This window comes from Elgaria multicarinata, chromosome 7 (assembly GCF_023053635.1).
Source record: "Elgaria multicarinata webbii isolate HBS135686 ecotype San Diego chromosome 7, rElgMul1.1.pri, whole genome shotgun sequence".
NCBI classification, from domain to species: domain Eukaryota; kingdom Metazoa; phylum Chordata; class Lepidosauria; order Squamata; family Anguidae; genus Elgaria; species Elgaria multicarinata.
In genome coordinates, this window is record NC_086177.1 from 68,356,181 (window position 1) to 68,380,503 (window position 24,323).

Below are 24,323 nucleotides of genomic sequence, written 5' to 3' on the forward strand. Positions count from 1 at the left end.
GCCTCTCCCCTGTCTAGCCAATAGTGACCAATCAAGGGTCGCCATTGGATGGGACACTCCTTTGGTGTAGCTCCAAAGCAAGGCAACGGATGGCAGATACCATCATCGTCTTGCTCCAAGTGGAAAAGTTGGGGTAAGTCCCTAACTTTTTAAAAACGGAGCTTTGGGGGAATGCCTGGGGACGGCACCACAATGGCGGCTGTTTCATATAAATGACCTGCCGCCATTGCAGATCCACCCCAGGACAAACCCCGCATCAATACAGGCCCTTGGTTATCTAAAAGAGAAATGAAGGTGACCCTTTTAAAAGAGGCACCAAATACAGAAAAAAGTGATTGAATGAACAGGAATATTCTGAACTTTGCAGAAACTAAGCTTTTGATCAAATCGTCTATGAAAGCCTTTTAATTGCTGCATGCTTGAAAATGTATTTACTTCAAGCATTTTGACCCCATCTTCAAATCTCTGAAGATCAACAAATTCAACAAAAGCAAAACAAGGCAAACAAAACAGCAGATGTCTTACATTCTAAACTTGAGGACATGAAAAAGAGCTTTTCTATACAAGGCATTTATTGTTCTCTCATCATTCCCCACCCAAGGTTGTTTACAGGTTCTTTAGATGCTGCAGCAACCCCTCCAGTTTCACTTCTGTGCACTTTTGGCAAGAGTGTTTTGTTGTTGTTGTTTTGAGCAGGGAAATGCAGCATTTAATTGTGAAAGCAAAAGAAAGCATAATGTCCTCTTGTGTGGTTTTTCTCAGCTGGTCTTAGAAAACAAAAGCCAACTCATATTTGAAGTGTGGCAACAAATCAGGGGAGGGAAGTGTTATCTGGGGCACTTCCAGATAGAGGGGGCCTCACACCACCAGTCAGCAGGCATTGTGTTGCTAATCAATCTTCTTTTTAAATGGAGTTTCAGCAGTAAGAGGGAAAAAAGATGGAAGAACCAGTGAGAAAACATTTTATTTATTTATTTATTTATTTATTGTATTTCTATACCGCCCAATAGCCGAAGCTCTCTGGGTGGTTTACAAAAAAGAAAAGAAAAGTGAAAGACGGTGTTGTCACCTGGACCCCCCACCCCCCCTAAAATTACACGAATGAGATAGGGTGAGGACACCATCCAGGCCTCCTTTGAAAGCACCACTGGTCTCACAACAGTATATCCTAGAACTAAAGTGAGAGCAGAAATGCAGCGCCCCCTGCTGTCAAGACCTTCCCTTTGCATCTGAACCAGATCACTGTTGAAGACAGAATATTCACCTAAGTTGTTCATCAAGATAATACTGCAGTCAGTTCTTTGATCTGTTCCACTAAAGCAGTACCAAAGTGGCAGTGTTACCTTTAATATAAGAGTTTCCTGCTTGATCCTCACAGATCCTTAGGATTTTCCGCTTCTGATTTTTCAATGCTGGTAGTAAGTCCAGTAGGTCATAAACATATTCATTGTAAATTTCAAAGAAGGAAACCCATACAGATGATAAGGTTGTCTGACACTTGGTAAAAGCCACAGAATCTACAAGCTCAGATTTTTCATCTGTTAGACAAAGTTTAAGGGGCAGGAAGGAGAATAATTCAAATATCAGTTATTTATTAATTAAACTAGAGGAAGACAGTGCTCATTCAACAGGAATATTTCATTCACACTTATAAATACTTCACTGCCCTTGCTTAGATTAGCATTTAGCACACCACTGCATTTCTAATTATTCATCAGTGGTTCCAATACAAGGCACACAGAGTAGCATTAAACTTTCCCTATTTCTTACAGACATTAATGCTGCATTTAATTTATATGACTAACAGGCCAGGAAGTAGAAACAATGTTACACTATTTGAACAGTCTTTTTTTAAGCCATGAATATTCATCCCTTACCTAATTGGTCCAAAGCAAGATCTGGTGAGTTGCAGCTACAAGAAGTTGGGTCTGATGTATCCGAAGTTATAGTATTCTTCCAAGAATTATCTGTCTCCTTGATAAATACATAAAACATGACATGGTTAATGCTGTTCTAATGCTTATTTACAATCACAGAATCAGAGAATAGTAAAGTTGGAAGGGACCTATAAGGCCATCAAATCCAACCCCCGGCTCAATGCAGGAATCAACCCAAAAGCATCCCTGACAGATGGTTGTCCATCTGTATAATTATGCACCTGTTCATGTGCATAATTGTAAATAATTAAGATTTTAAAACAATTGTTCTAGTTTCTAAACAATTAAGGGCACAATCCTATGGACTGAACCCTCCTGCTTGGAAGCCCCAAACTCAATTCAGTACTAAAGACTACTAATTCAGAAATACATAACAGTATGCTTAGTAGTGGAATGAATGCAGCAACGCCAGAAACAACAGTTATGCTATGTATTCCCCTCTTGAACCTCACTGGGGGAAAAGGGGTCAAAGCATCTCCCCTTTGTTAAAGTATTAACAATTGTATATCTCACTATTCGAATAATCACATATTTTAAAAAATCCAACAAGTTATGCACCTTTCCCAGGTGAAAGGACATTTTGATATGAGAAAACTTTAATACAAGCAATCCCCCATATGTATTCGGATATAATACAAGTCTGAAGAACCTATATGAACTTGACACGAGACAACTCTAATGCATGAGTGCTCACAGGTTTTGAGTTCTTACCGGAAAGCATTTCAGTCATGTGAACACGGTTCCCAAACTTTTTCAGGTAACTGCCCCCTTGGTTCCACAAACTCATGCCCAACGCACCCTACCCTATAAAAATCATTATTCAGAATAGCGGTTTTCAACGACCCACTAAGGAAGATAATAACAATAAAATTCAAAACAGTAACAATTAACGGAATACTTTATTCAAAATCCAATTGGTGTGCCCCGCCACGCTGGCTGCAAACAGAGGCATTCGCTCTCTTTTCCCTCCCTTCCTCGGCAAGCCTGGGGTGGGTGCTTCTCATTTGGAGGGGATTCTAGGAGTTGAAGGACTTTTTTCTGTCTAAACATGCATAAAATTGTGTCTAACTTATCATGTCACACTAGCATGAATACAGAAATCAAATAGGATTTCCTTCTTTAGTGGAACACACTTACTTAGGAGTAAGCACCATTTTGTTATAGGAAAAGATAATGTATTTTAGTTAAAATTTAAAAATAATTATCTGCCACCTGGTACAGAGTTTTCCTATGGAAAACCTGGCTGGGACTGAAGTAGAGGGGCACTAATTTTACTGTACTTATTGTCTTTAAATATGGTTAAATATCCCACAGTTACCTTGCTATTCTATTTCTACAATTCATTTTCTCCTGTCTTTTCTTTACCCTCTCTTCGTTTTCAGGCTGAATCCTATGCACATTTACCTCAGAGTAAGTTCTATTGATCTCAGTGGGGCTTACTTCTGAGTAGACATACTTAGGATTGTGCTGCAGCTCTGTTTTTATGGTGACACAAAATACACACATGCCATGTTTACCAAAAGAACGCTTGAAAAAAGGGGGTTGGACACCCTGAAATAAACATGGGCAGATAGGAGTTGTTTCAGCAAGCATTCTGAAAAAAGGTGCTGCTGAATCTTCTTTAGCCAGGAAGGACCTAGGAAATTGCAATTCTCTCTCCCTCCCCCTTTTCTTTTCTCTCCCAATCCTGTTGTAGTCCAGATTTTTTGTGGGGTGGGAGCACACAGACAGACACACAGCATCTCTCTCTCTCTCTCTCTCTCTCTCTCTCCAACCCCCCCTGCCCCCCAAGCCTCACAATAGCTGCCAGGCTGATTAGGACAGGAGGGCAGACGCTCAGAGAGGAGGTGGCCCCAATCTTAGGGTGACCATATGAAAAGGAGGACAGGGCTCCTGTATCTTAACAGTTACATAGAAACAGGAATTTCAGCAGGTATAATTTGTATATATGGAGAACCTGGTGAAGTTCTCTCTTCATCACAACAGTTAAAGCTGCAGGAGCTATACTAGAGTGACCAGCTTTAACCGTTATGATGAAGAGGAAATTTCATCAGGCTCTCCATATATACAAATGACACCTGCTGAAATTTCCTCTTCAATACAACTGTTAAAGATACAGGAGCCCTGTCCTCCTTTTCATATGGTCACCCTACCCAATCTGCAACTCTTGATGGGGGAAGGGAGCCTAGTGATACCGTGCAGCAGCACAAGCAGTCCTGCTCCCCACCCAGCTGGCAGCTGCTGTTCTTGGCAGCTGCTCTGACGCCCGCAGTCCTCCATGTGCTCCTTCCTCTCTGCCGCAGGGCTGCTGCTCCCGCCTTGTGCAGCAACTATCGCAAGAGGTCTGCTGGGGCAGCTTGTAAGAGGGAGCAGCTCTGGCCGAGGGAGTGAGTGAGCGAGAGGGCGGGTGGCGGTGGCTCCAGCAGGAAAGAAGCCCCGGGCCCTCCTAGGCAGGAGAAGAGTGGGCAGAGCAGCTGAATTCGCTGCCGTTTCCTGCTCTGCTGCCTCCTGTGGGCGCTTCCCCCACCCCCTACTTCTGGTGGGGCCGCTGTGGGCTTGAGATAGGAGGAGAGAGCGGCTGCGTGAGTGAGAAAGTCCTTCCTGAGCAGGAGCGGTGTGGGGAGAGCAGCTGAATTTGCCGCTCTTTCCTGCTCGGTCCCTGGGTTTTAGGACCTTCTGGAGAGACCACCTCGAGCGCCCCCCTGCCGCCCCTTTGCCTGTTAGTGCCCCCTGCCTTCCCTTTGCCTCTTAACGCCCTCCTATGCAATCCCACCGCCCCCAAGGGGGCAGTACCGCCCACTTTGGGAACCACTGCTGTAGACTGAATGATGTGTTAGTTCGGCAAAATGTGTCTGCTGGGGCGGATCCGCATGTCGGCCCCAGAGCGCATTTATGCGACTCCAGGGCACCCCAGAAATGATAGTCTGTACTTGCCTGTAAAAAGAAACTAGGAAGAGACGGAGACGCCACCAACGCCACCCAGCTCTCCCCGGCTGGCTTGGAGAGCTCTTTTTGAAGAAGGCGGGAGTAGAGAGCTTCTTCCGCTGTCCACCCAACCTTCTTCCGCCGAGCTCTCCGTCCCGGTCGAGGAGCCGGCCAGGGAGAGCTGGGCGGGGCAGCGGCCGGGGCGGCTCCGTCTCTTCCTAGTTTCTTTTTACAGGCAAGTACAGACTATTGTTTCTGGGGTGCCCTAGAGTCGCATAAATGCGCTCTGGGGCCGACGTGCGGATCAAAGCAAGGAGAACTTGCAGGATAGGAACAGCAGACCTACAGACCCTAATCCAATGTTATGTGAGTGGACCTCTGCTCATGTAAGAGGGGTTTCCTTTCCCTTCCTCCCCTTACATCCCTCAATCTGCTCTGGAGGATCATCCAAACCTCTGGAGAAGATTTGGAGGGTATGGAGGGAGGACTGATGGAGGAATCCAACATGCCAGTGTTGTTTGCTTAACCCAGCCATTTTTATCTAGCAAGCAGGTGTATTCTATTCTTAAGAATTAGTGGCAGGGTAACTAATATTAGCATCACAAGACAAATATGGGGTTTTACAAGGAATGTGGGTGAACCTTATATGACTTTCAACATATGGTAACACCAGAGCAAAATACAGAAGAGTGTTTTCTACTGACCTCTTTCAAAGAAGCAAGAAGGGCAACTTTTATGGATTCTTCTTGCTTAACCTGCACATCATTTAGCCTCTTGATAAGATTACTGAAGCATGGTTTTAAGTTCATCTTTGTATATTGTCTTCCTTTTATGTGGTTGAAGATCATATCAAGACAACGAGGAAGGATACCACCATCCTTTGGACAACCTGCAGGAACAACAAACTTGTATACCGTATGCCGTAGTTAGAAGATCTTCTGAATTTTGAAAATTTTCCTTGAAAAAATATTTATACCTTGAACAGTGAAACTTTTGCCTGCATTAGTAACACCATAGGTAAACACAAGTCCATTCACTCCATCAATGTAAGCTTTTACCATCTCTTTCATTGTGCCTTCAAAAAATTCACTTTGAGTAGTGTCTGGGCCAAAAACCTACATAAAGAACACAAGAGTTTTATAGGGACACTGAGAGACAAACTGAACAGGATGCAGGAGATCTATGAACAGCATCTCCCACTTTAAAGGAAGTATCAGTAGCAACCTACTGATACTACGACCAGGTTCACACAAAACGCTAACCTATTTAATCCATGGGTTGTTGCTCTACCCAGGATTTGTCTGGAAGATGATCAAACAATACCTGGGTTATTTGTTTCCCTCCTCCTTTGCCTCCTTCCTCCCCAAAAGCTGAAATGCCTTTGTGGCGTTGTGGTGCCTCTACAGCTTGGCAAAAAACAAACAAACCCATGAACAACCTATGGCTGGGTTCACACTTAAAGGCAATCCATGTTTTAAACAACCCAGCAACAATCACCCAACAACAAACCAAGGGTTCTCTTTCTGGATTTTTCATGGTTAACAAACCATGGTTCCTTAGTACAGCTGAGTTCGTATATCACGACAATCCAGAATTCAACAACCCATGCTTTAAATAAACCATGGGTTAATCTCAAATGGAGCTAGGTCTTATGTGCTATTTGCCCCATAAGCAGAATGATATCTGTATGCTTTCTCCCAGAAGGACAAATAGCAGCATTAGGGGAGGAAGGGACGATTTTAATGGGGTTAACTCTTCTTCATGTCCCCCATCACAATTTGAATCTGTCACTCCAGCAGGTGCTGTTAACACTTGAAAAATCATGGGAGATCATATTTATAGATCTTTTGTGTCATGCCTGGTTTTGCTAATATTTGCATGCTGATTCATTCCACAAACTGTCAACTTGATCTTCAGAGTACTGCACCACTGAAGTGATGAACAGTGTTGCACAAAAGTGGACTCCGCTTAATATCACATTATTGATTACCAGTAATAACATACATTTAAGGCTATAGACCTATGTGACATACTTGGGAATGGGATATATTGAACTCAGTAAGCTTACTACTTACAGGCATAAGAAGATAAGAGCTAAAGTATGTTGGGAGCTATGTTGGATCAGACCACAGGCCTTTCTCGTCCAGGGGGCTGTCCGCACGTGGGGAAAGACCCACAGTGAATGTGGATCTGCACCCTGTCTGTTAAATGATGCAGGCACAGGGTGCATGATCACCTGATGCCACCCCAGGAGAGGGAAAGTTGAGGAGGGAGGTGGCGTCAACTCAGTGCCATGAAGACAGCCCCTAGCATGATGCTTCTACAGTGGCCAACCGGATGTCTACAGGAAGGCCAGAAGCAAGACATGACTGCAATACCATCTTCCTGCTCACATTCCCCAGCAACTAGTATATAAAGGCATTGATGGGATGACCCCAGGTTCTACTATTATTTATATTATTATTATTATTATTATTATTATTATTATTATTTATTTATTTATTTATATAGTACCATCAATGTACATGGTGCTGTACAGATTACACAGTAAATAGCAAGACCCTGCCGCATAGGCTTACAATCTAATAAAGTTGTAGTAAACAATAAGGAGGGAAAGAGAATGCAAACAGGCACAGGGAAGTGTAAACAGGCACCGGGTAGGGTGAAGCTAACAGTATAGAGCTAGTATATATAGCTAACACTATATATATATATATATATATATATATAGAGAGAGAGAGAGAGAGAGAGAGAGAGAGAGAGAGAGAGGTGTCCCTATTTGCCTTTCCCCCATACCATGCATAATTATACACATCTCTATCATGTCCCCTCCTTACTCAGCTTGTTCTAAGCTGAACAGCCCCAGAAGTTTTATCTTTTCCTCATAGGAGAGTTGCTCCAGTCATTTGATCATTTTGCTTGCCCTTTTCTGCAACTTGTCCAGCTCTACAATGCCCTTTTTGAGTGCAGTGAGCAGAACTGAACACAGTATACACTTGTATAGGACTGTATGATATTAGTAGCTTTATTTTTTGGATCAGGTAACACAAAATGTTCCAGCACTGTATCTTATGCCCATTTTTTTTAAAAAAAAACTGAATAGGGCAGGGGAAGGGCTTACCTGAGTGAAGGTGAACTGATGTACAGATGGCCCACTCCTCTTTTCACTGCTCTTCATTGTGGTGGATTCTTTAGGCGATTGAAGAGTTACGGTTTCTTGATTTTCAATAATTAAACAGTCCTTAAAAGCACACAAGTTATTTTAATATATTTTCTAAAATATAGGAAATGCCTTTAAGTTTTCAAAGTACAATCGTATTTTAAGCTCTTGGTATGGTTCTAACTATGTGACATACTGGTATAGGCGATTATGCAGTTACCCACCTTTCTCCATTTGGTGTGCAACAAGCTTCACTTTGAGGTGGGAGCTTCTAGGCAAGGCTGTTATTGCACCATCACCCTGTCTCATCCATGGAATTTTACCCGGGGGGCGGGGGGGGCGGGGAGGAGACACAGGCAATATCTTTTACTCCTAGCCTCCCCATGTTTTCTCACTATCTTTTCCCCCTCCTTGCCCGCCCCCTCCCCCCAAAAAATGGCATAGCTGCACAATGCTTTCTAAGTGGTAGAACTAGGAGCCCCCCCATCTGCAAACACTTGTAGTCTACAGCTCAAAACATCACTCCAAAAGTTCTGTGTTCTAAGATAACCTATTTCCTATGTTCCCCAGTTGGGGCATGAAAGTTGTGTCATCTAAAAATCTTAAACTGCTGAATCCATTTGGCTTATCCAGCCGTATCAGTGCCAAAATATTGTGAAGGGAAGAGTACATGCAAGTTAAGGTAAAGTTGCATCCTTGGAACTGCTGGACTGTAAGGTAGTCTTCTGCAGTCCTTGGGCAGGAGCACCTGCCAAATGAAGTGAGGTGGATGGCAATGAGGTGGATGGCCTTTTCCTGTTGCGGCACCCTGGTTGTGGAATGAGTTTTGCAGAGAAGTTCATGTGGTGCCTGCGCTGGGCTCTTTTTGAGGCCAGATCATTTAAGACTTTAAGTTTCTGTGGTTTTAAATGCGTTGTTGTATTTTACTGTTGCTAGGTTTTATTTTGTTTTTTATTTTATACCATAGTTTTAAACGTTTGGGTTTTATCATGCTGTATTTTAGGGTTTTCATTGTTGAGAACCACCCAGAAAGCTTCAGCTATTGGGCAGTATAAAAAGGTAAAATAATAAATAAATAAATAAATAATAGTTGATGGAGGCAGGAGAATACTGAAGAAACACCTACCAGTGAATTACAAACAAAATATGAAAACTAACCTGGTTTTCACTGTTTTCAAGCTCAACTTTTGAAAAGGGTCGCACCCTCAAGTATACTTTCAGTGGCTGATAGATCGCCTTAAAAAAGAAAATCATGATGAAAGCATTGGCTCTTACATTTCTACCTCTCTGTTTTGTACACCAGTATTCACATGCTTCAGGATTCTGCCAATTCCCCCCCCCCCCAATGCTTTTTCCAAGCTTCTTTGTGTGCCTCAAAGACTATACCTCCATCTTATAACCTTCCTTCTCTTAGGGTGCAATTCTATGCATGTTTAGGTAGGAAAAAAAGTCCTAGAACTCCCAGCATTCTCTCACCAGCCAGCCCTGATCTTGAGAGCAGTTTTCCTACCCTTGTTTTAAGCTTTTACCCTATCTCACACATCGAAAACGTTGTTTCACAAGGTATCCAGACAGGGGATGGTTTTATTTCACACTTCTTAGAATATTTATGACACAATTGTATTTATGTTTACTCAGAAGCAAGACTCACTGCATTAGATGGGGCTTACTCCTTGGTAAATTAGCTAAGAATTGCCGCCTTTTTCATTACTACGTGCAGATCTTAACACAATTTCCAAATGGAGTATTTAAAAAAAAATTAAATACTTGGAAAAAGGAATAAAGTTTTCATACTAAGAACTGATTATACTCAAGCTGTAAAATATGACACAGTTGTCTTCAAAATTAAAATAGCAGGCAGCCCACCTCCACTTCCTGCTGCTCTCCTATGCTGGATTCTTCTGACAAGTCCATAGGCAGATGTAAATTGTCATGAGATACCGATTCCATCATACCACACACTGTTGAGGGTTCTCCATGTCTTTCCTGACAATTCATGCTTTCACCTTATCAGATAGAAGAGATAAACAGCAAGTTTGTACACCATCCAAACTTTAACAAGGGACCAATAGGTTTTCCACTGACATCAATCAACCCAGAGTAAGTTATTTGCACTCGAGTCCCACTGAAATCAATGTGAAAAAATAATCACAACTAGGTGAAGCCCCATTGATTTCAATGGGAACCAATTTGTGCCAATGAGAGCCAGTTTGGTGTAGTGGCTAAAGTGTTGGACTGGGAGTTGGGAGATCCGGGTTCTAGTCCCTACTAGGCCATGGAAACCCACTGGGTGACTTTGGGCCAGTCACAGACTCTCAGCCCAACCCACCTCATAGGGTTGTTGTTGTGAGGATAAAATGGAGAGGAAGAGGATTATGTATGCTGCCTTGGGTTCCTTTGAGGAAGAAAGGCAGGAAAATAATAATAATAATAATAATAATAATAATAATAATAATAATAATAATAATAATAATGTACTCCTGATCCAACCCAATGTCACAATTCTCATGAATTGTTGTGGCCCTGGATTTCACCCCCTGAATTTTTGTGAAGAAAAATCTTCACAGAACTAGCCATAAAAGGGATAACTAAGAACTGGCTTTTCAGAGCCTTACCGCAACAAAAGAAAAGTGCATAGTTTTGTATTTTATTTATTTATTTTTACAAAACAACTGATAAGAGAATGGGTCGGAAGTTAAAAGCTAATCATAAAAAACATTGCCTGCCTTACAAGGCAAAGGTCCTTGAGAATTAAAAGGTCTTTAATGACCAGTGAGAAACAGCAAGAAAGGGGACAACTTGTACTGTACTTTACCAAGACAGCAACTTGTTCCACAATTTCAGTACAGCCATTGAGAAGGCCCTCTCTCTTTTCCCACCCAGCCAAGTTCCCTTGATACAACAGAATACAAAGGACTTCTCTATCAGATCTTAGGGAGCACGCAGAATAATATGCAAGGAGGAGTTGTGTTTTTTCCAGGTATCCTGTACCTAAGCCATTTAGAGCTTTAAAAGTCATCACCAACAGTTTGAATTCTGCACAGAAACAAACTGGCTGCAAGATCATGTTAATATGACCAGATAGGCAAGAACGCTTTAGGCATGGCTGAAAAATAAATATGTGCAAAATCTGGGATCCATGTCCAGGATGAAACCTGGTTCCATGTCCAAGACTTGCTTCAGTTCATAGTGATTAACACTATTTCCCCATCCTTTGTATACTTGCAAAACCAAAACATGCAAAGAGCATAAATCAGCCTTGCATTTAAACCCTCCCCTAGTACAGCAGGGATTCCAGGCAAGTGAGTGAGCCTTTACCAACCTCTAGCAGGCTGGTAAATGTTTTTGCAGACTAGTAACTTTGGGGCACTCATTTACAGGGGACCACTCTCACGAAGCAAAACTGCAGCATAGCCTCTGATGTTTAGCAAATCTCTCTTAATTTTACAGATGCAGAACTACTGGACACACAAACAACTCACCCAAGCCTACAAAATGACTTGGTTTGCACATAATGCTAACTTGTGGTTTATTAAAGCCATGGTTGTGCTTTTATATTGTATTTTATATTGTATTTTTATAGTTTGTTTTATACTTTGAATGGTTTTATTGGGCTATTGGGCAATAAATAAATAAAACATGTGTTCCCCCTCCCCTCAGTTTTCATGATTAATAAACCATGGTTTGCTAGTGCAGCTGGATTCACATATCACAACAACCTAGAATTCAGCAACCTTTACCATGGGTTAGCATTAAGTGTGAACCCAGCCAATGAATATGATATGAGAAATGGAATCTGGGTCCAGAGTGAACACCTTCTCAGTGTAAAGAGCAGCGGCTCTGCATATGTACAGAATAACTAACCCCTTTCCTCTTCCCATGAACTAGAAGAGTGAAGCACAGCAGATAGTGCTTCTGAGCCTGTACAAAGTGTCTTTCAATATGAAAAGTATTGAGACTTAAAAGAAACTCATGCTTGGCTTAGAAGATATAAAGAGTATTTACTTCTCAAGCTCACCTTGCATGCACACTTCACATACTTAAATAATTTCATCTTTTTCTCTCCTCCATTATTCATACAACTCACAGCTTTACTTATAGTCTGATTCTTCGTAGAGTTAGATTTCACTGGGTTTAGGATTATGTAACAATGCATAACAGTAAGGCTGATTATCTGCAGTCCTATGCACACTAATTTAGGAATACGCTCTATTTAACTGAACAAACAAACAAGCTGACTTCTAAATAAACATACATAGCTTTGGGCTGTTAGACTCTACCCCTCCTTCTTTCCCATTCCTTCATCCAGATTTTTCCTCACTCTTAACTTTTACCAACATATCCTTTTTCTATTTACACATTACTATCTTTTTATGACATTACTTTCTTCACACATACCTGTTGTATGTTCCTTACAAACACCAAAGAAATGTTATTTTTCTATCTCTCTCCTAACAGAATTAAATTTAGCATTCTACCACTGTGCAAGGGATGGCTGTTATACCCCTTCCCCCAAAGTTTTATAGGCTGGCTACTGACCAATGAGGAGCAGCCAAGCAAATCAGCATGCATAACTATCAATCAAATCCATGGAAAGATAAACACACAGATAGTTTACAGAACTGAATCTCTATTCAGCTAAGAGCAAAGAAATCTCAGCCTTCTCCAACCTGGTGCCTGCCAGATGTTTTTAACTTCAACTCCCATCAGCCACAGCCAGCATGGACAATGGTCAGGAATCTTGGCAGTTGTGATCTCAAACATCTGGAGGGCACCAGGTTGGGGGAGGGTGAATAGTTTATTATGGAGTAAAGCTGCATTGGAGTCAGCTGTTTTCCCCCAAAGTGATCCACCATTCCATACAAAACAATACAGGCAAATCCCCAGTAAGGCTGAAAACTGTGGATCCTAACTTGGAAGTAAGCCCCATTAAACTCAGTTATCACTTACAACTGAGTAAACCTGTATAGGATTGGGCTGTACAGCTGCAAGCTTATCCTCCCTTAACTGGGAGTAAGTTTCATTGAACACAATGGCAGTTACTTCTGAGTAAACATGCACAGAATTGAGCTGTGAATATGTATATATCAGAAACATGCATTGAGATCTATTCTAGTGTGAACCACTTGAACAAAAGAAAGATCAGTCCCCACTCATATTGGAATAAATGGCTACGGGTCCATTGTCTGTTGCCCAGAATAGTGCAAAAAGGGCAGGGCAGGGAGAACAGATAACAAAACGGAATATGGCTTAAACGGTCAAGAAACATTGCTCAAAAATGCTTGCCTTACAGACCTGGGCCTCATCTACACCAAGCAGGATATTCCACTATGAAAGTGGTGTGAAAGCAGGAGCCACACTACTGCTTTATAGCAGTACTGAAGTGCACTGACAACTGTTGGGCCCGATTGACACATACCATATACCGCTTTCATACCACTATATCCTGCTTGGTGTGGCTCCTGCCTTTTATATACCACTTTCATAGTGGAATATCCTGCTTGGTGTAGATGAGGTCCTAATCTCACCATCAGACAGAGTGAAGGTACTAATGTCATGGAAGGAGAGCAAATTATTGGTAATTTAACTCCTCCTCTTTTCAGCAACAGGGACAAACGTTTGTGAGAGATTTTGCTTCAGGAAACAAAATAACTTGGCCATTTTTGACTTTGTCAGGTGGACACCATTTGCAGCTCCACCTCAGGCAGCAAAATACCTTGGGCTAGTCCTGTTGCCTCCCAAAAGCAACTTTGCCAGCAGAAACCCATCATGTCCTGCCCCCACAAGAACTATGGAATCCAGTTCCTGCACTTCTGGTGCTAGGGTGCAAGTTGTGCCAAGTTTACTGCCTTTCCAATTATGGACTCAGCAGTCTTTTTCTGTCAACTACAACTTCTAGCTACTCATGCATCCTCACCCTTTCTAACATCAGAGCCCCTCCTCATGTGAAAAGGAATTGTCCCTCTGAATCACTAAGGACTTGTGATTCACAAGTAGACATTACAGGCTACAGCTGTGGAGAATAAAGAGGCTCTATTGTAATGAGTGGCAAGTATCATGTTGCTCTTTACCACCTTTTCCAGATCTCAGGTAAAAACTGCTTGACATAACTATAGTCACAGCTTCTATACCAGGCTGAAACTTTTATGTCCTCAGTAGGAACAAACAGTGCTGTTACATGTTTGGGGTCAGTCTGAACGACCTCCAAGGATCCCTTACAACTCAGTGTCTCCAAGTAAAAAAGATTGAAGATTTCACACACACAAACACACTGTAATTCCTAAACGGGTAACCTTTTTGTTCTACAAGACCTGAGGAGAATCTGGGGGAAATGCTGAATCTGAGACGAAAGAATAGCTTTTGTCTTGTGGGGAAAAATATCTGCTGGGATGCTGCGAGGAAGCAGGGTTCGCTTGAAGATGGGTTGTTGCAGGCCTTAATCCTTCATAAAAGAATCATCCCAAGTCTTCAGTGCCCTCCTTCTAGGAAACTGAAGTCTGGGTAAGCATTGAATCCCTGCAAATTCACCCCTCCCAGAACTGGGGTGCAGGGGTGTAACAGTACTCTTTCTTTTGGGGCAAATGGAGAGTTAAGAATACATTGATATTTTCTATATTGATTATATCTCATAGCAGAAGTTAGACTATCTAAGGATGAAGTCAATTAACTGAAGATCATTCCAGACAAGGCGGGTGAGAGGGTGCCTGATCGAGGTACTTCAATTCAACATGTTCTGAAGGAGGTTACACTCTCCCTGAAGAATCAGAAACTGACGGTGGTGTTAAATCCAGTTCTGTCTTTGCTGGCCCATGTAGTTGGATGATATTCAAAGGACACAAAGGACACGTTTCTTCTCCACCAGCACTGTTATAGAGTAGGCTCAATTACTGTCCCTTGTGTTTGGTTAATCAGTTTTCCACCACGTGTGCCAGTCATCTCCCTATTTGCTTCCTATCCCTAAGCTCATTGTGGACCTGTTCATTCATCATGAGAAGCCCACCATCATGATAACCCTAATCATATCATGGGTTACTTGAAAGTTATCTAACCCTTATAAACCTCTGGCGCCTGGGTTTGCACAATGCAACAAACTGGGCATCATATAAAAAAAGGGGCCCATGGGCGCCTGGCACAATCCACAACTTCCATGGGTAAATTAAGCCACAGTGAACTATCATGTCCTGTAAATCCGATCACTGACTCAATCAGGTATGCAACTATATTTAAAAGGTATTATTTTCTAATGCCTGTGGGCCTGTTCAGATGTCATGCTAACCCAGTGGATCATTCAAAAATGCAATCCATGGTGTAGCATGTCATGCGGCGGGAGGTTTTTCACCCCACTATTCCCCTTCTGCAGTGGGGTTAGTGGGCTTCCACAGTAGTTCCCGTGCTATGTGATGGGAACTCCATGGGTATTTTTGCTCGTTCTGGCAAAAACAAACAAACAAAATGGCAGCAACCAGAGTCTTGCAACCAGTCGCAAGAGCGACTGCCACTTCTAGTGACACTCCTGGAGGTGTGGACTTTTTCCTTTGGTCATGTTACTCTATGGATGACTAGGGCAGCTGCCGTTGATTCATGCCAAGATGACATCTTTATGTCACCCATTCAAATATCGAAAATGTAAGGTCCTCAATTAATTAAATTACAGGAGGTAAGTGCTTATACTTCCAATGTTGCAATATCAGTCTTTTAGCTGTTATTAATTTCCATGAAGCTGTGTACATCAGTGAATATTAAAGTACAAAATGTATCTGCAATAACTTCCTCCCAAAAAGAGGCAAATACTACCGTGGATATGCCCAAAACATGTTTAAAAGCATTAGCTGTATTGCACCTCCAGCAATTAGCCAAATTACATAATCCTTTATTAAAGAGACATTGTGGTGTCCAATAGACAAGAAACAAGTTTTTGCTGAATAACATTTTCATGTTGTACACTTCTGTGTGCGTTACTAGCTTAAACTAAACATGCAGTTTATTAATTGGACACCAACACTCAATCCAAGATTGTCGAGAGCAAACTACTTAATTCATGTTTGGCCATGAAAACTATTCATTATCGAAGTATTTATCACAAGAGCACTTCCAACTCCCAACAGTCCTTCTGAGCACATATCTTATTTACAAGGTAACCATTTCCGGAAAGATAGCAGTGTTCACCTGCTAGACCAAAAACAAAGTATTGCAGCACCTTAAAAGACTAATCCATTTACTCTACTATAAAGCGGCATACACATTTGATGAAGTGGACTGTCCACAAAAGCTTATGCCAGAATAAATGCATTCATCTTTAAGGTGCCACAAGATCATGTTTTTATTTGCAAGGGCGTTCTCCCCAACCCTTGCAAGTTTAAAGAGAGATAAGCATAATTCATTTACTCTAGACTCACTAGTTATTCTCTTTATCAAATAACTAAGCAGTAACTTTACATATCTATTTCAAGTAACTGCCATCCCCCACCACAGCAATCATATATGGTGTTAAGTGGAATGCATCCCTCCAGTTTCCTTTCAGAACTGTTTACAATCCATCATAGCAATCACTTACAAGCAAATGACAGAGCTCAATTACATTTAGTCTTTTGTGTATTTTCACTGAAAATACTTTAAAGTGGCTTTCCACTTCTAGTGTGCCATATTAACATGCAATATACTTTCTAGTCAGTGAGCAGCTTATCCTGAGGGAATCTTCTATGAATTGCATTGCAGATGTTAATTGACCGATCTGTATTTTCACTGAAAATTGTTACCCTGTACTTCTTTGCTCTTTAAGATCTCATATAAGACAGTGAACAGTCCATCTAGCCTTATGCTCTTTACTCTAATGACAGCTATCAAGGATTAATTCAAAGCCAATTTTTAGCAGTCATGAAGACTACATTTGATGAATTCTCAAACTATAGGTACCTTGATAAAATTTTGAAAGGTATTTTCAATCTGTATTATATCAAATACACATGAAGTCCCTATTCCTCTCTACTCAGCACTAGTGAGACCACACCCAGAATATTGAGTAAGATTCTGGGCACATTTCCAGATGGACATCTGATAAGTTAGATACAGGGCCTTGAGGACATACCCTGTGAGGACAGGCTAAAGGAACTTGGGGAAAACGTCCTGACAGTAAGATCTGTACAACTGTGGAACCGTTTACCTATGGAAGTTGTGGGTTTATCCATCTCTGGAGGTTTTTATGAGGCTGCACTGCCACCTCTCATGGATGGTTTAATTGGTTTTCTTACACATTGCAGAGGGTTGGACTAGATGATCCTTGTGGTCATTTCCAACTCAATAATTCTATTATTCTATGTACTGCTTAGCATAGCAGTTTCCACATCTTCCTCACAGCAAATGTAGCCCAATGAACAGACATTAAATTTGGAACCAGGAGGCAGCCAGATCACAGAATACGTCCTTGGCTCTAAAATCGCATGTGAAGTGCTACAATTTTGACTATACATCAGGGGTGGAGAAGCTGAGGCCCAGGGTCCCAATCCAGCCCAACTGGGTTTGGTTTCTCAGGTTTTGTGCAATCTTCTCTATTCTAGAAGGTTGAAATGCCTAAGGCTTAGTTACTAGCAGTAAGAGCTTTTAAGCTACAATATCCTGGTTGTTTTTTGCCCTTGGACCTGTTCAACACAAGAACGAGGCCCCTGAGAGTTCCTCTGAAATATTATTCAGTCCTTAAACTGAAAGAGGTTCCACACTATACATGACCACCAGTAGAAGCTTGACCCACAACTCTATCCCATCCATCGTTAACAGAGGGAGAGTTGCCAATTGCTTTGTTTATACAATATAAAAAGCAATGTAAGTGTAGAGACCACTGCTCTTCATAATCATTCCAAACTACCCACGGCTCTCTTTAAACTGTGACAAATGCTATTTAGCATTATAGTTCTTCATAATTAAAGCCAAGACACTGTTACAAGCAAGGAGCAAAGTTAAAAAGTTGCTATCAACTTTTATTGAAGTAGATGACAATCATTTAAGCATCAGCAATTGTAACTTCAACTTCTACACCAGGCTCAATACTGATAGATGTTATCTGCTTGACAATCTCTGAAGGACTGTGCAAATCGATGAGACGCTTGTGAATACGCATCTGGAAACGATCCCAGGTTTTGGAACCTTCACCACATGGTGTTTTCCTTGTAGTGATTCGCAGGGTCTAAAATTTAAATAAATAAAAACAGCTGATCACCATATAGAAAATTTCAATTAGAATAATTCAACATGGAAATTAAAATCCTTAAATGTATTTTAGTACATCTTGCATGAACAAGTAAACCCTATCCATTATCAGTACCATCTTGCACTCCCCACATCGTAATTTTACCATCAAATATTTTGGAGGATGGGGGCTTTTTTGGGTTTTTTTTAAGGTTTATTACTCTACTCCAGGGAGGAGTAACTTGCAGGCCAAAACATCTGAACGGCCACAGTTACCATCAGCCCTAGTCAGCTTAGGTAATGGTGAGAAGATGCAAGTTACTCATCCCTTGAGTAGGTGAGGCCAAAACTTCCTTCCATCGTGAGATATCACTATCATGAACAAATTCCCTACAACAAACAAAATTTTGGCCAATGAGGTTACACTGCCTATCTTGCATCTGGAAAAAAAACTATAAATCATATATGGAGTAATAAGTAAAGAACATATCTTTAAACAAACAGGACTACAATTTAATTCAAATTACATACCTTGGTAGGCATGCGAACAGGCCCCTTGACTTTTAGGTTCTTTTCTTTAGCACCTCTGATCAGATCTGCACAGACTATAAAAATGCAACAGGGTTAAAAAAAAGTTGTATATTCCTCACTATAAAAATTTAACAGCTAACTGTTGGCTCAGAATAGCGTATAGAGTAATCACAGTAGTTCAGTTAACATTCCTGTCCTCATTGCCAACTATATATGGGGAAAATTAGTGTAAAGTTATCTACTCTATCAGTTAGAAATTCTACTTATGCTAAGTAGCAAACTAATTTTATTGGCAGTTTCTTTTCTAAATATGTCCATGTTTTTTGTAAAGCCATGCTTGAACTCAACAAAGTACATGCTACAAATATGGAATATAATTGAGCTGGATTATGTGATGAAGATTATGTGCACTTCTAAAAGTGCACAAAATATAGAAAGGAACTGTATGGTTTCAACATAGAAAAGCTTTTACCTCTACATCAACACTTAAACATAATAAGACTTTAAAACAAGGCTAACAACTCATGGACTTACAGGTGAGTCTGTAGTCCACTGATCTTAACACAACATAGCCATTTAATCAAGCATATAATCCTGAGTTTTAAATATGACTGATGTTAACGGTTCAATATTATGTAGTTAGGCCCTCTGAAATCAATGGGCTCATGTGCACCTAAATGGGCACAGGATCAGTCTGTAAAGACTTCAGAAGTTTGGATGGGGCATTTAGGATTGCTGGGCTAATTTTCTACTTACCCTTTTCTAGAGACTTCACATTGCGACTTGTCAAGGTAATTCTGATTCGATGAATTGCTACTTCCTGTTCCACAGGTGCCTTCCCAGTATCTTTAAATGCCTGGAATGAAGAGATCACAAAAATGAGAATTTGAAACTCAAATGTTTGCCAAGTGCTGCATATCTCAAATGTTTTCAGGAATACTACAAGACTTGTGGATATTCAGGAGTTCTACTGCAGCTGAAGTTTAAGTGATACCTGAGGGACCCTCAACTGAGAACTCTCACTATCTGTCAAACACGAATAGAGAAGATTGTGGGAGAAGGGTTAACACTCATACAAAGAACGTTTTAGTTCAATCCCACTTGTCTCCACCATTACAACTGGTAAAAAAATGATACACTTAATGATGTTCCGTACAATGGAACAGCAAACACATATGGGGAGGCAATTTCTGGAGCATTTCCTCAATAGAAGGGCCACCTTTCAAACTTGCTGAAGCTAGAGCTCAATTTTCATTTCAGATTGGCATCTTGTAATCAGGATTAGGTACAAAAAAGAATGAAAGGTTTGTTAAAAGAACTGTTAACATGCTTCATAACATGGATTTATCCTCCTTAAAATGTATCTGTACAGCATGAGAGCACCATAACCAACTTCTCAGAGCACAGCTCTGTGCATGTCTAATTTCAGCAAGTTCCATATGACAGCCAAAATGCATTCTTTTTTGAAATTGAGATCTTGCAAATCTAATTTACTGTGAAATTTCACGTTTGGCTATGGTAAATACAGACACTGCTCATTCAATTATTTATGTCAGGTTAGCATCACTAATGGAGGGGGGAAAGATTATGCTGATTTAGTCCTTGGGTTGGCATTGAAAAAGCATTTGTGAGTTGAGAACAAGCACAGCAACCTGACTTTTCCAATCAGCACCCTGTTAACTTCCCCCACCAAGATGAAGAACTTGAAGAGCAGCCTTGCTTTTATTTACAGCCCAATGCACTTTATTTAACTATTTCGGCCCGCACTTACAGAGCACCACTTTCATCGAAGGTTTTTTGTTTGTTTTTGCATACTTCTCCTATGCATGTTTACTTGAAAGTCAGCCCCACTTGGTGCAATGGGATTTACTTTCCGAGGGTGCAGGGAACTGGAGCCTCTGCGGCACAAAAGCTTGACCAGGGAAGCTACTGAAGAGCATCAAAACGGGGAAGTAGTAAGTCAGGGGCTTTCCGAATCAACACATGCCCCCATTTACTACTATTGCCAACACCGTCTTGAGGGGGGAAAAAGTTTAAGTGTATATTCCTCTCCCCCTTTCCCTCAGGTTAACTGCGAAAACGCTTCTAGCAACCACGGAGGCCTCTTCGCTAGGGAAAATAGAAGAGCGAGAAAGCGCGAGAAGGCCAAAAAGCGCACGCCCAACCGCGGCCGAATCACTCGGGCAACCGCGAGTTCAGAGGGAAGCGAGACAACAACGCGGTGAGGCATGGCGCGTGCGCACAGGACGGGGAGGAAGCGCGGGTGAAAAGCGATCGTTAAACGAAACTTTCGCTGCACCGCGATCCAACGGCACGAGCCCACTTCCCCCGCCTCCCCTCCCTCTCACCATGGCCGCCGCGAAGCCTTCCTGACCGACTTATTCCTGGCCGAAGCGAGAGCACGCGAGGCCCAGAGAACAGCGGTGAGCCAGGAAACAACCGCCACGCCGAAGCACGCACGCACGAAGAGGGAGGCTGCTGGGAAGGGCACGAATTATATAGGCTCGCGAAGGCGCGCCCCGCCTCTTCCCCTTCGGCCCGGAACTGGTTCACAGGAGGCGGGCGGAGGGAAAGGTGGGCCCGTGCGCGCGCTGCGTGTGAGCGGGCGCCTTCCGAGTAGAGGCGTAGAGGCGGAAGTGGCTCCTCAGAACTCAAGCGAGGGCAGCTGTTGTCCCGCAGGAAAGTGTGGGAATTCTCCGAAATCCCCTCTTAGCTCTGGGAGGAAAGAAACGGTCCCTTGCAGTGCAATCCTGTACATGTCTACTCAGAAGTAAAACCACACTGACTTCCGTGGGACCGGCTCCCATATAACTGTATATAGGATTGCAGCCTTAATCCTCCTGCTGCGCCGAAGTGCCGTGCCCTCCTGTTTTGAGCCCGAATGAGAGCCCCATTCTAGGGGTAAACCTGTTGTCCGCCCCAGATACCCCACCAGCCGTCCATTCCTTGAGCCTAGCCCGTGCTGCCCCAACGCATCTCTTCCAGGCCCGTCTTTGTCTATCGAGCTAGAATTCAGCAGGGGCCTTGTCCCCGGAGCCTCTTTTTAGTGTCTTTATTCCAGCAGCGAGTAGCTATAACCAGCCCCTTCTCCCTGTAATCACACTTTGGTATGAGGAGGAAAGCTCCCGGGTTGCAGCTCAATCCTCAGAAGTCTCGCCGCATTCAATGGGTCTTACTCCCAAATAAGTGTGCATGGGACTGCTGATTTAAACATTGGGTTATTTCCACAAAGAGGACTTCGCTTCAGAGCTATCCTTGGTTTACCGATCTGTCTGTAATGGAATAGAGGATGCTTCTAGACAAGGCTTTTATAGTGCTAACGTCATCGGGAGTCCAGATGTCCTCGTCTTCCATTTGTCACCCTGCCATGTTTGCTCATCACTTCCATCCTTTGTAACTGCAGACAATCTGTTAAGAAAAAGATGGAATGTCTGTGCAGTCCTTACGAATTAATAGTGTTAGGAGCCCTCCATCTAGAAGCACTAACTTAATGAAACTTACTACTGACTAAGCATGCACAATTAGGAGTAAGTAACTGGGTGGGGAAGAGAAGATGCAGATTTCACAGGAAGACAATGCAGGATGGGGCTGGGGAAGGTCAACTGTAGCCCCAATACAGATTGTGATCCTTCCCCTAAGACAGCTATTTTTAAACCAAAGAACCCAAGAAATATCTGTAAAGGCTAAACTGAACAATACATAAAGGGTGCAATCCTATGCATATTGACATTAAAAAAATCCCACAATTCGAAGCATGGCTGACCGATGTTGGGAGCTGTAGGCCTTTTTTCTGTCTAAATATGCATAGGATTGCACCCTTAATGTATTGTTCAGTTTAGCCATTACAGTTATCTACCATGAAGAATATGAAAGTATGGATCACACTCTTACATCGTGAACCCCCACCCTTTTTAAAGGCGGAGTTGGTAAAAATGTTCTTGTCTACATTTGTATTGTTCAAAATGTTCAGTTTGATGTTTTCTTCAGTGTAGACTCTTCAGTGTATCCCAGTCATTGGCTGGTTTGGCTATAAACTATGGTTTAGCATACAAGTGAGGAACACGTGGCACTCCAGATGTCACAAGACTGCAACTCATATTAGCCCTAGCCAGCATAACCAATAGTATAGGGGAGTTGCAGTCTAGCAACATCTGGAGGGCCACGTGTACGCCATCCTTGCTTTAGCATTATGTGAATACTTACTTTTTAAAAGGAATGTGTTTTTAATGGATGTTTTAAAAGACAAATACAGAGCTAAGCACAGCAGGCACATTGTTTTGAAGGTTCTGAACATTAAGGAACAGGACAGGCTAAACCACATCAATAGATCCCCCTATTTTTGCACCATTCTCATAGTACATTTAACTTTATTCTTCCTCAGATTCAACCTCACCTTGAAATTAGATTATTTCTTTCAAGCATCTTCATCTTTACATCTATCAGGCTACTAGGCGTGTACCAGTTTTATTAACTCTGTAAGCCTGTATTTAAAGTTACATTTAATACTTTTAATTATGTTATATAGAGATTTACATAACCTTAAAAGTAAACACTTTCAATATGTTCATGGGGGCTATAAAACTTCAATATGGACACCATATTCTACGTTCCAGCCAACATCATGTGAGTGGACTTCCACATGCACAACAGGACTTTCCCTTTGTCTCCAGTCCCTGAAATCAAACCCTCCCCCCCCCCAGGCTTTCCCCAATCCTCCAGAGCAGGTTTGGGGGCACATGGGGAATTCTGGTGGTCAGACACAGTTGGATACAACTCAGTTTCTTCCATTGTAACAGACAAGGTAAGTGGTAGATAACTACACCTGCCCTATAATATTTTCCTCAAAAGAACCTATTCAGATGATCATCAGGGGCAATGCGTGGCATGGAGGTTCTGAGCTATGACATGCTGGAGGTTCTGAGTTATGAGAAGAACTTTGTGTTGCTAATCAACAGGATATATAAAAACAGCTAGGAGGGAGCGGCTGGGGGCGAAGGGCAGGGAGGAAGCTGGGCAGACACCAATTTGCATAATTTTAAAAGGATTAGATAAATTCCTTAAAGAGAAGGCTATCCGTGGCTACTAGTCCTGATGGCTATGTGCTACCTCCTGTATCAGAGGCAGTAAGCCTGCGTGCACCAGTTGTTGGGGAACATGGGTGTGGAGGTGTTGTTGCACTTGTTTCCTGCTTGTGGGTTCCTGGTCAACAGCTGGTTGATCATTGTGGGAACAGAATGCTGGACTAGATGGACCCTTCATTTGATCCAGCATGGCTCTTTGCCTCAGTTATCCCAAGGAAAAAGAAAACAAACATATTTCACTGTAGACAGTTCAAAGAGCTCTGTGCATTAATTTTATTAGATTGATCCTTTACAGCACAATCTTATTCTTGTTTAGTCAGAAGTAAACCCCACCCCACCCCTACTGAGTTCAATGGGACTCCCAGTATGATTACATTGGATTGATACCTGAATATAGTAGGTTGCAGCATCATTTAGCTTCATACTGCTCCTAGAAATCTTTAAAATATAAGTACTCAATAAGCAAGGAAGTCAAAGTAATTCTGAATTGTGGTTTTTGGCTTTCCTCCC

At 42.0% G+C, this 24,323-nt stretch overlaps 2 protein-coding genes and 1 non-coding gene across 3 annotated transcripts in view; all 3 read right to left on the reverse strand.

The window, feature by feature from the left end:
• Positions 1–9,975, reverse strand: part of LOC134401636 (kinesin-like protein KIF20A) — a 29,659-nt gene extending 19,684 nt beyond the window's left edge. Inside the window, exons 1-7 of the mRNA XM_063130754.1 lie at positions 9,889–9,975; positions 9,181–9,246; positions 7,984–8,103; positions 5,839–5,977; positions 5,567–5,751; positions 1,878–1,974; positions 1,344–1,538 (exon numbers count right to left, since the gene is read on the reverse strand). Coding sequence (XP_062986824.1) covers positions 1,344–1,538; positions 1,878–1,974; positions 5,567–5,751; positions 5,839–5,977; positions 7,984–8,103; positions 9,181–9,246; positions 9,889–9,975 — 889 coding nt within the window. The remainder of the gene's footprint in view (positions 1–1,343; positions 1,539–1,877; positions 1,975–5,566; positions 5,752–5,838; positions 5,978–7,983; positions 8,104–9,180; positions 9,247–9,888) is intronic.
• A 7,992-nt stretch (positions 9,976–17,967) lies between these two features.
• On the reverse strand, positions 17,968–21,206 carry RPS20 (ribosomal protein S20). Its single transcript, XM_063129842.1, has 4 exons — positions 21,081–21,206; positions 19,489–19,588; positions 18,733–18,806; positions 17,968–18,199 (listed from the first exon to the last, which is right to left on the reverse strand). The coding sequence occupies exons 1-4, from the start codon at positions 21,081–21,083 to the stop codon at positions 18,017–18,019; spliced, it is 360 nt and encodes a 119-aa protein (XP_062985912.1). The 5' UTR covers positions 21,084–21,206; the 3' UTR covers positions 17,968–18,016.
• LOC134402045 (small nucleolar RNA U54) lies at positions 18,873–18,938 on the reverse strand. Its single transcript, XR_010025694.1, has one exon. It is a non-coding gene; the product is annotated as a small nucleolar RNA U54 (small nucleolar RNA).
• Positions 21,207–24,323: the final 3,117 nt, after the last annotated feature.

Bases quoted from the DNA above. Each gene is read 5' to 3' on its own strand.
- RPS20 (XM_063129842.1), bottom strand. The intron at 18,807-19,488 runs GTAAGTAGAAAA...GCATTTTTATAG, and splicing joins TGTGAAGTCTCTAGAAAAGG to TCTGTGCAGATCTGATCAGA. The intron at 18,200-18,732 runs GTATGTAATTTG...TTTAAATTTTAG, and splicing joins CTGTTCGCATGCCTACCAAG to ACCCTGCGAATCACTACAAG.